The 16,017-nt window shown below is 42.8% G+C and overlaps 1 protein-coding gene across 8 annotated transcripts in view; it reads right to left on the minus strand.

The window, feature by feature from the left end:
- The window catches only part of ppp1r12a (protein phosphatase 1, regulatory subunit 12A), an 85,128-nt gene that overhangs the window by 5,857 nt on the left and 63,254 nt on the right, over positions 1–16,017 (minus strand). For 2 of the 8 annotated variants that reach the window (XM_034163884.1, XM_034163883.1), the window contains exons 14-26: positions 15,226–15,390; positions 14,811–15,011; positions 12,207–12,297; positions 11,885–12,067; positions 11,584–11,746; positions 10,978–11,099; positions 10,819–10,884; positions 9,197–9,213; positions 8,972–9,092; positions 7,939–8,043; positions 6,181–6,228; positions 5,280–5,330; positions 4,374–4,385 (exon numbers count right to left, since the gene is read on the minus strand). In XM_034163884.1, coding sequence (XP_034019775.1) covers positions 4,374–4,385; positions 5,280–5,330; positions 6,181–6,228; positions 7,939–8,043; positions 8,972–9,092; positions 9,197–9,213; positions 10,819–10,884; positions 10,978–11,099; positions 11,584–11,746; positions 11,885–12,067; positions 12,207–12,297; positions 14,811–15,011; positions 15,226–15,390 — 1,345 coding nt within the window. Of the gene's footprint in view, positions 1–4,139; positions 4,386–5,279; positions 5,331–5,992; positions 6,027–6,180; positions 6,229–7,938; positions 8,044–8,971; positions 9,093–9,196; positions 9,214–10,818; positions 10,885–10,977; positions 11,100–11,583; positions 11,747–11,884; positions 12,068–12,206; positions 12,298–14,810; positions 15,012–15,225; positions 15,391–16,017 lie in introns of those variants that run through there. The other 6 variants (XM_034163889.1, XM_034163885.1, XM_034163887.1 and 3 more) reach the window with 5 other exon arrangements.

A 16,017-nucleotide genomic window follows, 5' to 3' on the forward strand; every position in this document is an offset into this window, starting at 1 on the left:
ACATATACAGATATATATATACACAATACCTATATACATACACATATATACCAATACACATTACACCTCACATACACATATATACATACACATATATACATACACATATACATACACATATACATACACACACACACACACACACCCTGGCAAAAAATATGGAATCACTCAATTCTGAGGAAAAAAATTATGGAATCACCCTGTAAATTTTCATCCCCCAAATTAACACCTGCATCAAATCAGATCTGCTCATTGACACTGACCCTATGTGTCTTTTTGCAAGGAATGTTTTTGCAGTTTTTGCTCTATGGCAAGATGCATTATCATCTTGAAAAATGATTTCATCATCCCCAAACATCCTTTCAATTGTCCAAAATATCAACATAAACTTGTGCATTTATTGATGATGTAATGACAGCCATCTCCCCAGTGCCTTTACCTGACATGCAGCCCCATATCATCAATGACTGTGGAAATTTACATGTTCTCTTCAGGCAGTCATCTTTATAAATCTCATTGGAAAGGCACCAAACAAAAGTTCCAGCATCATCACCTTGCCCAATACAGATTCGAGATTCATCACTGAATATGACTTTCATCTAGTCATTCACAGTCCACGATTGCTTTTCCTTAGCCCATTGTAACCTTGTTTTTTTCTGTTTAGGTGTTAATGATGGCTTTCGTTTAGCTTTTCTGTATGTAAATCCCATTTCCTTTAGGCGGTTTCTTACAGTTCGGTCACAGACGTTGACTCCAGTTTCCTCCCATTCGTTCCTCATTTGTTTTGTTGTACATTTTTCGATTTTTGAGACATATTGCTTTAAGTTTTCTGTCTTGACGCTTTGATGTCTTCCTTGGTCTACCAGTATGTTTGCCTTTAACAACCTTCCCATGTTGTTTGTATTTGGTCCAGAGTTTAGACACAGCTGACGGTGAACAACCAACATCTTTTGCAACATTGCGTGATGATTTACTCTCTTAAGAGTTTGATAATCCTCTCCTTTGTTTCAATTGACATCTCTCGTGTTGGAGCCATGATTCATGTCAGTCCACTTGGTGCAACAGCTCTTCAAGGTGTGTTCACTCCTTTTTAGATGCAGACTAACGAGCAGATCTGATATGATGCAGGTGTTAGTTTTGGGGATGAAAATTTACAGGGTGATTCCATAATTTATTCCTCAGAATTGAGTGATTCCATATTTTTTTCCTCTGCTTGGTCTAAAAAAGTAATCGTTACTGACTGCCACAATCTTTTTTTCTTGATTTCTTATAGTGTTTCTTAAAGCCAGAAAGTTGCCATTTGAAATGACTTTAGTTTTGTGTCATGTCTGTGATCTGCTTTTTTTCTACAAAATTAAACAACTGAATGAACATCCTCTGAGGCCGGTGATTCCATAAATTTTGCCAGGGGTTGTATATATATTTACACTCATCGGGCGAAAGTAAAAGTCCCAATGCTTTTGTTATGGTTTTCCATGTAATAAACACCGTATATACTACAGTTTCACTCACATCAGACAAATTGTCCCGTCCATCGCAATTCATTTCCATTAAAAGCCACTCGCACGTACCGGACAGAGCAGTCTGGACGTGCCCAGTAACAGAACTGTGAAATTAAGTTTAGCACGGACACTCACTGATTTAAGGAAAGTGCAACAAAATGCAGCCTGCACTGTAATACGGTGTCAAGTTTCATGCATGTCCCTGGGTGTGACAAACCAAAGAGCTTTAGATGAGAGCCCTCTGCGTGCCTGTGAACCCTCTCCGTAGCCTGACATGCACCTGCTAAATGACTGTGACTGCTAAAGGCTATGATCTGTCACTTTTACGTTTTCACTCCTTTTGTCATATTTAATAGTATTTGCAGTGTGCCCAATGATTACATTTTGATCATGGCTCAAATGTTTGGCAGAAAAGTTCGCAAATATGACTAACTTTACAACACAGAGTCTGAAAAAAAAAACACTCAAATGACCTGTAATTCATGAAGGAAAATTATACATACATATCAGTTTGGAGATTGATTGTAAAAATAAATTGAGCTTGTTGAGGGACAAATTAATCCAGAAAAACCCACTGTTCCTGCAGCAAATGGAACTTTAAAGGGTAACGTGCACGTCAATGTCATTGCATAGCCACGGAGCTGCAGAAGCATAAATCAGGCTTTAGGATGTTAAGTTACCACTCTGCAGCAGACTTACAAAAAAATGTGATTCAACCAAATGTAATCTTTTAAATGTACATAATCCCCGACACCTATTTAAGGCAGGCATTTAATTTTTCAGACGAAGTTCTGACATGATCATTAAATGAGGCAGGTCGCAATTCAGGATGCCCTCGTAGATGTTCAACACCTCCTGACTGGAACTAACTGGTTACATACATTTAACTGATTCTGCCCGTTTTATATGTATAATAGATCTAGTCTATTTTATACATATATACACACACACACACACACACACACACACACACACACACACACACACACACACACACACACACACACACGGGGTCCATTACTCAAAAATAAAATCTGCAACACAAATGGGAATATATTTATAAAAAATATTATAGTCATTAACATGCAAGAAAAAAAAAACACAAAAAGACAGGATATATACAAATAAAGCACAGAATCACAATTCTTTACTTTGTAGGTTTTTGTCTTGTGAATCAAGTTTAAACGCAGATTTTTTTTTTTTATTCCTTCTAGTGATTTATTCCTTACACGCTCCTCATGCCCCCCCCCCCCCCCCCCCAAAAAAAGCTGTGACATTAAAGATTTTGTCACCTGCAGCTGTCCTGAGGATTTTGCTGATGCCATCTGTGAAGTTAACATTTGGGAAGGAAAGGTTCAAACTCTAAAGACAAATCAAAAAGATGATGCAAAAAAAAAAAAAAGGAAATAAAAAGAAATAACAGGAAGAAGCTGTATCATGCAGAGAAGCCAGAACAAGCCAAACTGATCCACTGTGCTTCCCGATGGAAGAGTCACACCAAGAAACTACAAAAAAAAAAAAAAAACACTTTTCTTTTACAGTACATGGTGGTGCGTTTGTTACCAACTGCACAGCCAAGGAAAAAAACAAACAAACAACACACAGGAGTTAACAGACACGGGTCGGATACAAATTTGTAGCTGACCCGTGTCTGTTAACTCCCGTGTTTTTTTTTTGTTTGTTTGTTTTACCCTTTGGTCGACCTGTGTTCAGTGGATTGTGGTCACACAGCGTCCCTTCATGTGACTCAGTGAAATCCACCCCCACCCCCACCACCACAAACCTACTAACACAATAACTTGAAATTAAAAACTAAAATAGAAAAAGCAACATTTTTTAACATATGTAATGCTCCACAGACCAGCCTGCCACCTGCTGGATGGATGATGGAAATCAGGAGCAGGTGTGGCTCAAATCAGCTTGAATTCTGCTCCTCGTGAAATAACGAGAGTCTCTGAGATGGAATCAGGCGACATTCAAGCACATTTATCAAAAAAGTAACCAGTTACTGGGCAGAAAATGTGACGCAAAAGAGAAACCAGATGTTTGTTCAACACGAAAATCAAACAGCAGCTGTGACATTAACATTACAAGGCGGGACATCTTTGATGAGCCACATCTGCCGGGTTAGTGTGCAGTAAAGTGGACTCCAGTCAGTCACCACTCATTAAACCAGATGTTTCAGACTCTTCACATCTCGGGGTAACCGTTTTTATGTGCTCAGTGGCAAAAGTGCACACTGAACTCGCTTGGAGTACCACACGGAACCCTTCCCGGACTTTTACAGATTTGTGCCAAGCAGCATCGCGGGACAATCAGGACACGCTGATGGCGCTGTGCAGGAAAACTGTACTGAACTGTGTCAGGCTGAAGAGCAGCTTCAGCTGGATGGTCACATGGATGGACTCTGATGTCTGAAATGTGCTTTCAAATGCGGATTTTGTCACCACAGCCTTAATTTGCAGATCACTGAGAGGTGCAGGAAACACACAACCACCATGTACTGAAAAAGGAGAGTGAGGCACCAAAAATAAAAACAAAAAAAAAAACAAATACAGACGCTAGTCCCTGTTATCAAAACCAAAAGCTGCAGGGAGGCAGAGACGGGATGTGACGGCTGGACACCTGCCTGTGTGTGTGAACACGGAGCGGAGCGTGAATGGAGCATGAGAAGAATGGGGTGGGGAGAAGGTGAGAAAGAACAAAAGGAGGAGGCGAAGATGGCAGTGGCAGACTGGGCGTGGCTTAGAGGTCGGCAGCGGGCAGCTGGCTGCAGGCGGACTGTGAGAGCTTCGCAACCACGCGGGCCAGGGCCCGGTTCTCAGCCTGCAGCCGCTCCTTAATCTGTCGCAGGGCCTGAACCTGCTTTACCTGGGGGAGGTTCTGAAAGGGGGGGGGGGGGGGGGGGGGGGGGGTTAAGAACCACAACACAGAAAAGAGAGGGAAGAAAAAAAAAAAAAAAAAAAAAAAAAAGTAAAAGCAGAATGGCAGAGGAGAGAAATGATCCCACAGAAACAAACCAGGACAGGATTAATGAAAGACAAGACAACAAAAACAAAAAATGAACAAAGAAAAAAGAAAGAAAGAGGGGCCAAGAGGAGGAAAGAGGGAAAAGAGAAAGGAAGACTGTTAGAAAATGAAGTGAGATTTTAGAGACTGGAGGAATGATTAAGAGTTTCCCACCTGTAGACACAATGGAAAAGTGACACTGATCAGAGCGGACACCTGCTCAAAAACCGACAACGAGAAAAAAATAAAACTGAGAAAAACACAAAAATAGATTCTCCCCCCCCCTTTTTTTTTTTTAAAGAAACATTTAATTGAAGATCTGGACGTTATGTCAGCTCAGACCATGAAGGTTTTACCTGAATACCAGAGACACTGAACAGCTTTGCAGTCAAACATGAGACTATAATAATGCTACGTGTCATCACACACACCTGTGCAATACTGCTGACATTTAAACACATTTCTGTTTGTAGGACACAGTTTAGCTTCTAGTCCACAAGATGAGCAGCTTTTCAGTACTACATAAGGCGACTAAACAACACAATCCAGCCTCATTACACTATGGTGGTCAGGTAGGGCGACGCCCCGCGATGGCCACCATACATCTTCTGTGCAGGTCATTTTATACAGAGGCTGGATTGTAAATCTCGTTCATTCCCCTTAAGTGGTGCCGATTATGTAAAAATCGGATTCTACTCGCGGACTATTCGTGATGCAGACACTCATCTTCAGCGTGTGTGTGTGTGTGTGTGTGTGTGTGTTAGTTACCTTAAGTTCCTCCTCCATCTCAGAAATCTTCCTTTCGAGAGCTCTTCTTTCCTGTGAGACAGAGGACAGCGGGTTAAACAGGGATTCCGCGCTGCTCTTCACACCGTGTGAAATCAAGTTGGGTGTGGGAGACGGTGAGGGTGCAGCAGAAACACGCTTCAACACACGCATGACTCGTGAGGCGTCTGCAAGCAACAGCCAAGTAAACCTACGCGTTCAGTGATGCACTCGGAGATCGCGGCTAAAGACGACAGACACGGTTTACGTTCAGAGGCTGCACTGCACGATTTTACTGCCAAGACTCATTCAATTTGGAGTTTGAGCTCAAATTTGATCTACAAACATCCAGGAATTAAGTTGCAGCTGTAGCGAAAGATGTCGTCGTGATGACCGAATGAGTGAAAAGTGGGAAGAGAACGAGAGAGAGAACAAAAGTGCATGTAAACATTCAAAGGTACTTCCAGGTCATTTAACAATCCAACTCCTGGCACAAACTGTGACACACAGAATTAAGAAAACAGAAACGTGACCACACGCTGCTTCTGAGGGACGAAAAAAGGTGAAAGAAGGTGACGTATTCTGGGTGGCGAGGTGGGAGGAGCTCCCTGCCACCGCAGCTGTGAGGGCCAGTGTGACACGACAGCCAGCAGCAGGAAGTAGAGGAAAAAGAAAAAAAGAAAAAAAACACGATAAAACTCGGGTTCAGATCATACCACCACCTAGATGATATTGGGGCCTGCTCGTTACCTTCAGACATAAACCCATTCACATAGTTACCATGATGCCTTCTAAATTAATCACAACAGCTGAAAGGACTTGCTGATTTTTTACAAACAGATAAAGTTAAACGATTCTTCAAAATCAAAGTGTGATGCATCATGAATCGATTTTCCGTCATTACCCTTTTCTCCATCTCGAGCTGTGAGCGGTCAGCGTAGCGTTCCTGCCTCTGCAACGACAAAGAAACAAATCCCGACGTAATTATCTCAACATTTAGCACGATTAACATCCACAACAGGCGGCTCACATTCATATCTTCATCAAATCTGCCATTTTCTTTTTGTTGTTGTTCCAAATGCATATTTTCCCTGTTATCTTTATATGTCTTTGTCCTGCTCCTATGGAGATACAGCCGTCGTGGCTGATGTAGGTATTGCAACACACTGCATTAAACTTTGGAAGACACACTAACAGTGTGCTCACACCGGGCGCGATGCGAGCAACTGCAGCGACAGGTTGCCATGTAATCTCTATGTAAGGATGCGTTTTGGCGCCAAGTCACGCAGCACGACACGATGGACACGAGTGAAGCAATTTTGAGCGATTGGCGCGATATTGCGTCACATCACGTCACATTGCCCTCCTCCCCAAGTTGAAAAATCTGAACTTTTTCGTCTCGTCGCGCCGTGATGAGATCAGGGACTGAATACGTAGTGACGTGGAGATGTCTGGAGTTTGACTGAAGATGTGAACATGTCCTGTATCTGGTAGCAGCCTGTGAGCAGGACTTATGTCTCTTTTGTCCTTTATTTCACAATTATGACAGTTTTTGGAGCGAGCAACAGCCCCGCAGGAGCGGAGGTTTTTTTCTCTTTTTATTTTACATGCGCGCGCGAGCGAATCGTCCATGGAGATTATTTTACTTATTAACTACACAGCTGTATAATAAAGCAAATGGTGACTGGTTTCTAAACAAAATTATGACAGTTTTTGGAGGGAGCAGCAGCCCTGCAGCAGCTGGGAGCGGAGTTTCTTTTTCTTTCTAGGTAACGTGCGCGCGCGAGTGAATTGTCCATGGAGAATATTTTATTAATTAACTACACAGATGTATAATAAAACAAATGGTGACTCGTTTCTAAATACAATTATGACAGAGTTTTTGGGGGGAAGAGCAAGGAGCAGACCCGCAGCAGGCAGCAGAGTTCCTTTTTTTTTGTTTTTTTTTTTATTGTTTACATGAGCGCATGAACAGGACAGGAGGTCCTCAAACTGGGTCCTGCAGAGGTGGAAGGACCGCTGAAACAGCAGTCATCCAGACACAGCTCCTGCAGGAAATAATGATACTCCCTGTATTGGGAGCTTTCCACAACAACTCGCTCCGTGTGATCAAGGTCCGTCATGTTAACTTGACTGACAACCGGAGCTGGCGAGCGGAATGGAAGCTCCTCCTATTTGATGACGCACTGGGGCGAATTTTCGCAGCAAAAGCAGAGCAATACACCGGGCGAAGGAGGCGCGTCCATCGCCACGTGACCCCCGCAAATTTGTAGCGTCTGATCGCACCCGGTGTGAACGCGGCATTAGAACAATGTAAACACAGAGACCATCCATTAGCCAGTGCGTGCCCCGGACTCAGTTGTTTCAAAATGAGGTGTGCCTAGCTGAAGTAATGTCTGATAATGTAACTTAATTGTTCACTCTTGCACCAAATTTGGTTAGTTACGGTACAAGGGCCTTAGAGATACAGTGGAACTGTTCGGCTGACTATCACCTGCTGGTACTTGTTTGGGTTGTCTTTACACCGATTTAGCACATTTCAGTCACAGAATGTGCAAACAACATTTTAGCATCTTAAACGCCATGTTTGTACTTCAAAACAATTGCACTGCGGTGTAACGTTACGCAACCTAATAATTCACAAATATGGAACCCAACATACCTGTGTAGCTTTCTCTAACTGTAGCTTCAAGTCTGCCAGCTCCAGGTCTGTGTCACGTAACTGGGCCTTCAACTTCTCATTCTCAGCTAAGATCTGCTCGTAAAGCTGGAGGGACGGCAAACATCCAACAGGCAGCCAACAGAACGGCGTTAACACAGTATGCATTAGTTTCACCTGAAAACACTGAAACTCTACCAGACAGAACGACTTACAGTTCGACTCGCTGTTTTTGTGAAAATAGCTATTCAGGACTGTTAGCTGTGCATTTTGTTTTGACATTCCTGTTTTCTATACCGACTGTTTCAAACAGTACAACAAAACAGTGCATTGTAGCTCTAAATGGACCATATTTCCCCAGACTGTAAGTCACACCGGAGTATTAGTCGCATGCAACTAATGTCAGACAATCACATCTAAGGTTAACATGCAATGTAATTAATCATGTGAAAACTATGCGCATTATTTATTTGCTTATAATGCAAAAATAAATAATAAATAGCCATCCATTTTATATACCTGCCTACTTGAGTTAAAGGTCATGGGGGGCTGGAGCCTATCTCAGCAGTCATAGGGCATGAAGTGGAGATCAATAAATAAATAAATAATAACAACAAAACACTCAGTCATACTGGTGCTATTTTTTGGTCACACAGTCCAATTAAGTGTTGTTCTGTGGAGTATAAAAGTTATATTCTGTTTTTTTTTTTTATTCTAAAGTGCAGTCTTTCAGTTTGAGAGCATGATTTATTTATTTTTACTCCTTCTCTGGTATAATGGTTTTATCAGTCACAGCTCTTCCTCTTACTCAGTGTGAATCACAGTAGTCAGTGAGTATACAAGAACAACTTGTTACACAGACAGTGGCACCTTGTGGCCACAGATAATGCAGGAGTTTTTTCATATCCAAGTCGCCTCAAAATATAAACTTGCAGGACCTCCCAAACTAGTTTAATAAAAAAAAAAAAAAAGTAGTGTCGACTCAGTCTGGGAAATATGTTTATGTCTACTAAGATCAATAAAAGAACAACCATACCTTCTTATAGTCAGTGCTGTCGCCCATATCCAGTCGGCTCGAGTACGGCCTCCGACTTTCACCGTAGCTTCGGCTCGAAAGAGTGTCGTTGCGATCTATAGAAGTAGTGCTGGTCTCGTTCCTAAACAATTTCATCCAAATACGATTTTTTAAACATATATATTTAAAAAATGCCATCTAACAGATTAAAAGATAAGAGGTTCATGTAGGAGGAGTAAAACATACCTGGACAATCTGTCACTCTGCAAGAAAGCAACAAAAACCAAAGTGAGTGTTAATGACCACACAGACAAAAGCACAATGTGAAACAAGTGCGACTCGCATCATCATTACATCTGAATGTACAAAAACCAAATTTCTACGTTCAGTTTTGTCCAGGTGCAAGTACAACGCATGTGAGCAGCTCGTGGGATGATGCGGCTCCAGGAACTGTGCTGCCACAACGCAGAGAATGACGGCAGACTTCAAACACGCCGATGGCTTTTTTTTTTTTCTTTTTTCATTTTTATAAGCACATATGCAGATTGTTTCCTGGAGAAAAGACCGCCGTGGCAACAGAACCCAAAGACAAAACTCCAAAAGTCCTGTCAGCGTTACAGGGAAAAGATCAACTGATGAAACATCCCACGTGACGATCTTCCATTTCAGAAACAATGAGACGGGCAACGTGATTCATCAATCGCCTCTCAATAGTAATTAAGAAGATTTATTTATTTATTAAATTGTAACCAGGTCAAAAGTTATAAGAATTTAAACAAGAAAAATTGTTTTTATTATTGTTATCAATTTGGAGTGACATAATCAATCAGCCCACAATTAGAAAGTCAATTTATTAAAAATACTAATAAAAGACTGAATTGAAATTAAAATGTAGTCATTAGAAGGATACATACTGAGTGCATACCTTTGGCAATAATCAACAGTCCAGAAATTTGGTTAGACAAAAAATAAATAAATAAATAATCACCCCTTTGAGTCTGGTCTGCTTGAGGATTCTTCCTCAGAGGGAGTTTTCCCTTACCACTGTCACCTGTGTTCTAGCTATGGGGGTTGGTAAGGTTAAACCTTACTTGTGTGAAGCGCCTTGAGGCAGCTTTGTTGTGATTTAGTGCTATATATATGAAAATAAGTTGAAAAAAATTGATTATCGTATAACCAGAACGCATTATGCAACTGCCTTATAACTCACACAGAAAAAGCTAAAGCCGATGCTAATCAGGTCAAACAGGCCGGTTTGGAGTGGTCTCCTTTTCTACTGAAGCAATGAAAAACCTTTAAAAGATTCACATGAATCAATTAAAACCTCAAAATTGTTTATATTAATGAAATGTTTTATACAGACTTTACATACCTGAAGTTCTCATGGTTTGCTGGTTCAGATATTCAACTGCAATTTATTTATTTTTTTAGACCCAAAAAGGCTCTTCAAACTGATTAAGCCTAAAACCAGCAGTTATTTGATCAAGACATTAGATAAAACGTGTTTCTGTTCCTGTTAAACTGACGCCTCGTTTTTGGTGCGTTGGCATTTCTTGGCCGCTCTGAACCTGGTTTCCTCGACTTTGTGAGCCCGCATGCGTCTCTAAAACCTGCAGATGTGTCGCCGAGGCCACAGTTCCTCCACAAGGTCACCTCAGCAACCACAGGAAGATTAAATGGAGGAAACAATAAAAGTCAGCAGTCAGCGAGAAGAAGTGATAAAGAGCGAGTACAGCACAGAAACTGTACATAGCATCAAAGACGGGACCTTGATGACATCAGACCAAAACAGGAAATGACTCAGAGGGGCAGAAATCACATTAATCTTTCAAACACTTTGATTTCCGTCCGTGTGTGTCTGAAGGTACCTCTGGTTCTCCCTTGGCGTTGACCTCCTCTGAGTCGGACTGCTGCTCGGGCTCATGTTCATCACCCTGGAATTCAAATCACACAGCGTCAGAACCCCATGAACAGTTCCCCTGAGTGCTTGTCTGCTGTCTGAAAACGTTTGTCAGTGCACCACTCACGTCCTGGGTCCAGAAGGAGACTCCAGTGGAGCGCCTCTTCTCGCGGGGCCGCCTGCGATCCCGTATGGAGCGAGGCTGAGACTTGTCCTCTCCCTCCTTCTCCTCCTCCTTTTTCTCAGTCTCTGTTTGTCAAAGGAGGACATACAATAAGTGTGTTATTATACTATGTGGTAATACAACAAAACTATCAATTGTGTCCAATCATATTTAGAGGAAAAAAAACAAAAAAAACAACAAAACATCTCCCTGAAGAAGACACATAAAATGCATCAGTTTATCTTAACAGGACTGCAAACATCCAACAGATTTTATTTTGCATGAGATGAATTCAGAACAAAGTGTGCAGGTCCGAGTGGGACAAAGAGCTCAGTGTTTCCTTTTCACAGAGATGCATCACAGAATTTTGTCAAGAGAAGATAAGTGAATTAAAAGTCAGTCAAATCATTTTCTTTGTCCGTGCCTTTAAATGTAGGACAGGAAGAGGAACTTCATCATTATCAACGAGGGAAAACTGATGCAAAACTGAGAAGCAGAACGCACACCGGGTGTAAAAAAAACAAAAAAAAAAACAGCTTCAGACACCAGCAGGAAATGAGTGGGCCTGACCTTTTTCAGTGTCTCTGGAGGGGCGGCTGTAGGAGGAGGTGATTCCTGTCAGGCTGTTGGGCCTGCTGAGGGAGCTGGAGGACAACGAGGTGCTCGTGTAGGATGGTGTGGAGGTGCTACTGGCTGTGGAAATGGAGGAGGAGGAGGATGAAGGCCGGTAGCGCTGGTAGGAAGAGAAGATGGACATCCACGGTTAGTGTGACCACGTTTGCAAGGCGGTGGGACAAGGACATTTGACGACTTCACTCATGACCAAAGCGGCTTTCGATTTGTTTCCTCTGAGCTCAGAGGAGGCGCTCACCTCTTCATAGCTGCGGTACTTCGACCGATAATCATCCTCCTTGGTCTCCGTCTCCTTCTTCTCCTCCTCCTGCTTCTCCTTGTCCTGCTTCTCTTTCTCCTCCTTCTCCTCCTCCCGGCTCCTTGTGGCACGACTCCTGCTGATTGTTTTCTCAGCTTCTTGCAGGTCAGTCAGAGTGACGCCCTGGAGGAAGAAGACGACAGGAAGACACATGCACAGCTCGGATGAACATCTCAAATCAGAAGACATTTGAAGCAGCAAAGGATGATTAAAGTGATTCTGCTGCTCGGTGGAATGAGTGCTGCATTATGGGTTATCTAACCTGTGTGGACCTTCTTGACTGTCGAGCCTGCCTGGAACGAGCTTTCCTCTGGGACTCCGACTCCTCGTCTCGTACTGGCGTCAGGTATGATCTGAATCATACAAAAACCAGTCACTTTAGAACAAGAGGACAGAAAACACAGATCATGGAGAAAAACTAACTGAATGTTTCGGGTTTGTAGAGTAGAAAGTGATTTCTACTGCCTGATAAGGAGAAATGAGGTCCATGCATTGTTCACATAGCTGCCCATCTGCTCTTCTTGCAGCCCGAAGGGTTTAAAACACCACCAGCCAACAGGTAGATCAGAGCTAATAAAAGTACGCTTTGATGAAATTAACCTGAAAATCTACTAGAGTCTGACCTAAACAGACCGCTGTTACATGCTCAGTAGTGTGTAAATCTTGCGTGACCTCCCACCTTCGTGGGCCAGCACGGGGCCGTGAATTGCCTAGTCGTCCAAAACGTGTACGAGTAGCAGCTCTCACAGCTCATTTCACAGGGCGCTGTTGTACTATGGTCACCCATGATCCAAAAAAGTGCTAAAACAGGATGAAACTGCGTAATCCGGCTTGCCTCCGAACAGGCTGGTTTATAAAATACAGACTTGGCAACCCGCCTCAAAACGAAAGTAAGGACCTGCACCCAGCTGCCTTCAGTGCACCTTTCACCGTTTCAAAACGCTTGTGAAATACTGAGTTGGTGTTTTATTTTCATGACGACTGGAGCAGTACATTTTACTGTTTTTGATGAATGACTGGAGCGTTGTGTTTTGATAGTGTTCTGCAATCTGCCTGACAGCACTTCATGGTGGAAAACTCCGCTGTTCTTTCCAGCTTTTGCCAGAAAAACAGGTATTATTTGTGCAAAGCACGCTTGACTCAAGACAAATGTATTTTAGCACAAGCTATTCTTACTGTTGTGATACTGAATGATTTTCACGAATAAAGCTGGGACAAAAATCTGCCCACAGGATTACAGCTGACGGGACCAATGTTCTCCATTAAATGTTATCTTATTGTTGTAATTGTGATATCTGGGACATGTTTAAGGATCTTTGTCCAGCTTTCTTTGGGTAAGTTACAGGGATCTGTCACAGTGTTTTTACCCATAGAGTCCATCAGACTGTACAACTTCTCACTGGGGGAGTAACAGGAAGACAGAGGATGGGAAGGAGAGGAACAGTCATAGCCAGTAAATCAGTAGCCAGCAGTATTTTTGGTATTTATATTTGCAAATTGTTTTTTACTTCACTTTTGATGCGTTGTGTGCTTCTTACCCTGTGTGCTACTATAACCTCAATTTCCCTGAGGGAGTCTTCCCAAGGGATCAATAAAATTCTATCTAATCTAAAGACTCAGGCTTGTCCATGTAGTTACATGGAGGTTGCACGCCCACATTAAAAGGCTCTGCGCCCCACGGCGTTCTACAAGAGCGACTTACAGAGTACTCAGTGCGCATGCGCCAAACAATGTAACAACGGTCTATTGGGCATGTGATTTTTTTTTTTATTTTACCATTCTGCTCCATGGAATGTCTGTCCATGTTCATGGTATTACCAAGGACTGAAACGGGAATCTCCTTTGCAAATACAAGCTTATACAGCTTTCTTTAAGGCACTGCAGTAAAAAGCGGATTCAAGTTTCCACATTCAGCATTAAGGTGTTCTAGCTCGGTCTGGTGTAAACATCTGCTGGACACAACATGAGCTCATTCAAGCTTTGGCCTTGAGCAAAATGTGCAGTTTCTTCCCTGCTTCCTTATAAGGAGAACAGACTGGAGCAGCCTGAGCTGTGAAGGAGCTCTGCTCCACTCCCACCACGACAGGTGGCTTATTTCAGCACTGGAACGGGAAGACGGACACTCAGATACACGATCACATATGTGCACATTCAACTGTCACACACACATATACTATTCTGAAAACAGAGGAAATGCATCCAAATGACTGTTTGGCTGAGAGAAGCTTTCAGAGCCAGTTTGCTTTGAGGTCACATTCAGATGATGTTTTGTATTAATCTGCAAGTTACAAAGTTACAAATATTTGATCAGGATGATATCTTGAGGACATTGTTAAACTACTACACCCAGGACTCCTCTTTAGGGGTTGGCCCTCCAGCCACCATAAAATGCCTGTAAAGATCACCACATAAGAAGCAGATGTCGTTTCTGCACCCAGTGGGAGAAATGCTGTGCTACATGTAACAAAAAGCAGAAACCACTAGAGAGCACTAATCGTCGATGGGTGCCTCAGTCCAGAGAACCCTCGTATCTGGTAAATGGTCAAAGGTATACAGATGCATCACCCGGCTAAAGCAGATAGACCCTACTTTCCGGAAGTGATAATGGGTCGGTGGTCTGCTGAGCTCTCAGGTCTTCTGCCAGAGTGTCACAATCAAGCTGCCGCCATGCGGCTCAGACTGACCTACCATCCCAGACTCACCACAAAGATAAGACACTCCCCCACTGCTGCAAACATGCACGTTACATACAGACTGTCTAGAAATTTTGAAGGTTGGGGAAACCATGTCAAAAAAATGGCAAGATGTCTTGGACACCAATAAGACTTCTCATGGTCCCAGACCCAGCTGTGAACCGTTGTACTACCTGCGCCTTTCAGAGCCAATGCCAGTGCCAGTAGTTGTAGTAGTAGTAGTAGTAGTGGTGTTGGTGGCGGTAGTGGTCGATACAGTGGTGGTGGTCGTAGCCGTGGTGGTTGTGGTGGAGCCAGTGTTTATAGTGGGGATGACCGCAGCAGATTCCTTCTCCTTCTCTTTTTCCCTCTCTGCACTCTCCTCTGACCAGTACCTGTTTGCACACCAACACTTGACTCAAGAGTTCCAACACATTTTCACATCCCAAACCATTCCTGTACTCAAATTTCCAGACACAATCTTCACAAATTCTGAATAAAGCATCTACATGCAAGAGTGACAGTGAAGTCAATGGACACGGAACAGTGAGATAAATCGGGTTTCAATCTGGAGCGGCGCTATCTGTTGGCCATTTAATGTAAACGCACCTGCTGGTGAGACCGGTGGAGCCAGTGCGGATGGAGGAGGAGCCCAGGCTGGAGAGCAGGCCTCGGTGGCCAGTGGGCGAGGTAACAGATGAGGGCATAGTGGTGGTCGTGGATGAGGAGGTGGTCGAAGAGCTCAAGTCTTCATGTCTTCTGCCAAAAGAGCCGCTGTGGCGAAAGAGCATCAGGAATTTAAAAACAAGAAGAAAAAGGGGTGGGGGTGGGGGGGGCAGGATCAAAATAAAATTTAATGACTCATGACTCAAAAATCAGTCTACAAAAGCCAATCAACTCTTTCTATGACAACAAATGTTACAATCATTGACTTTGGCGGCTAAAGAAACCGCCTACAGATCCTTCTGGTTGAAACGGTGGCCAGACGCCTGTAGCATCTCCCCTCCGCGGGTCAACAGAGTGACACATCCAATTATGTTGGCTTTGACTGACTTTTCATGCAGTTGTATTTTTAAAACACCAATTTTGCAAAGGTATGTATTTTATGGAACAAGTGACAAGACTACATCGATTTCGATTCTAGAAATTTTGTACAACATTCACAGAGATCGTGACAAGAGCCACATGGTTATATTATTTCATGCCACTAGGAGACACTGTTGCATTGTTGAGGCCAAAGGAAAGAGGAAGGATTTCGAAATTCTATCAGATGCCAAGTCCTGTTTTCTTTACAAAAGTACACAATTCATGTTCATGTATGTTGGCGCTGACTTAATGTTTCTAACATTCATAGTTCATTTAATGAGATATTTGAGTCATTGGCTTTGCTGACAATCAGTT

Source organism: Thalassophryne amazonica, chromosome 22 (assembly GCF_902500255.1).
Source record: "Thalassophryne amazonica chromosome 22, fThaAma1.1, whole genome shotgun sequence".
Lineage (NCBI taxonomy): Eukaryota > Metazoa > Chordata > Actinopteri > Batrachoidiformes > Batrachoididae > Thalassophryne > Thalassophryne amazonica.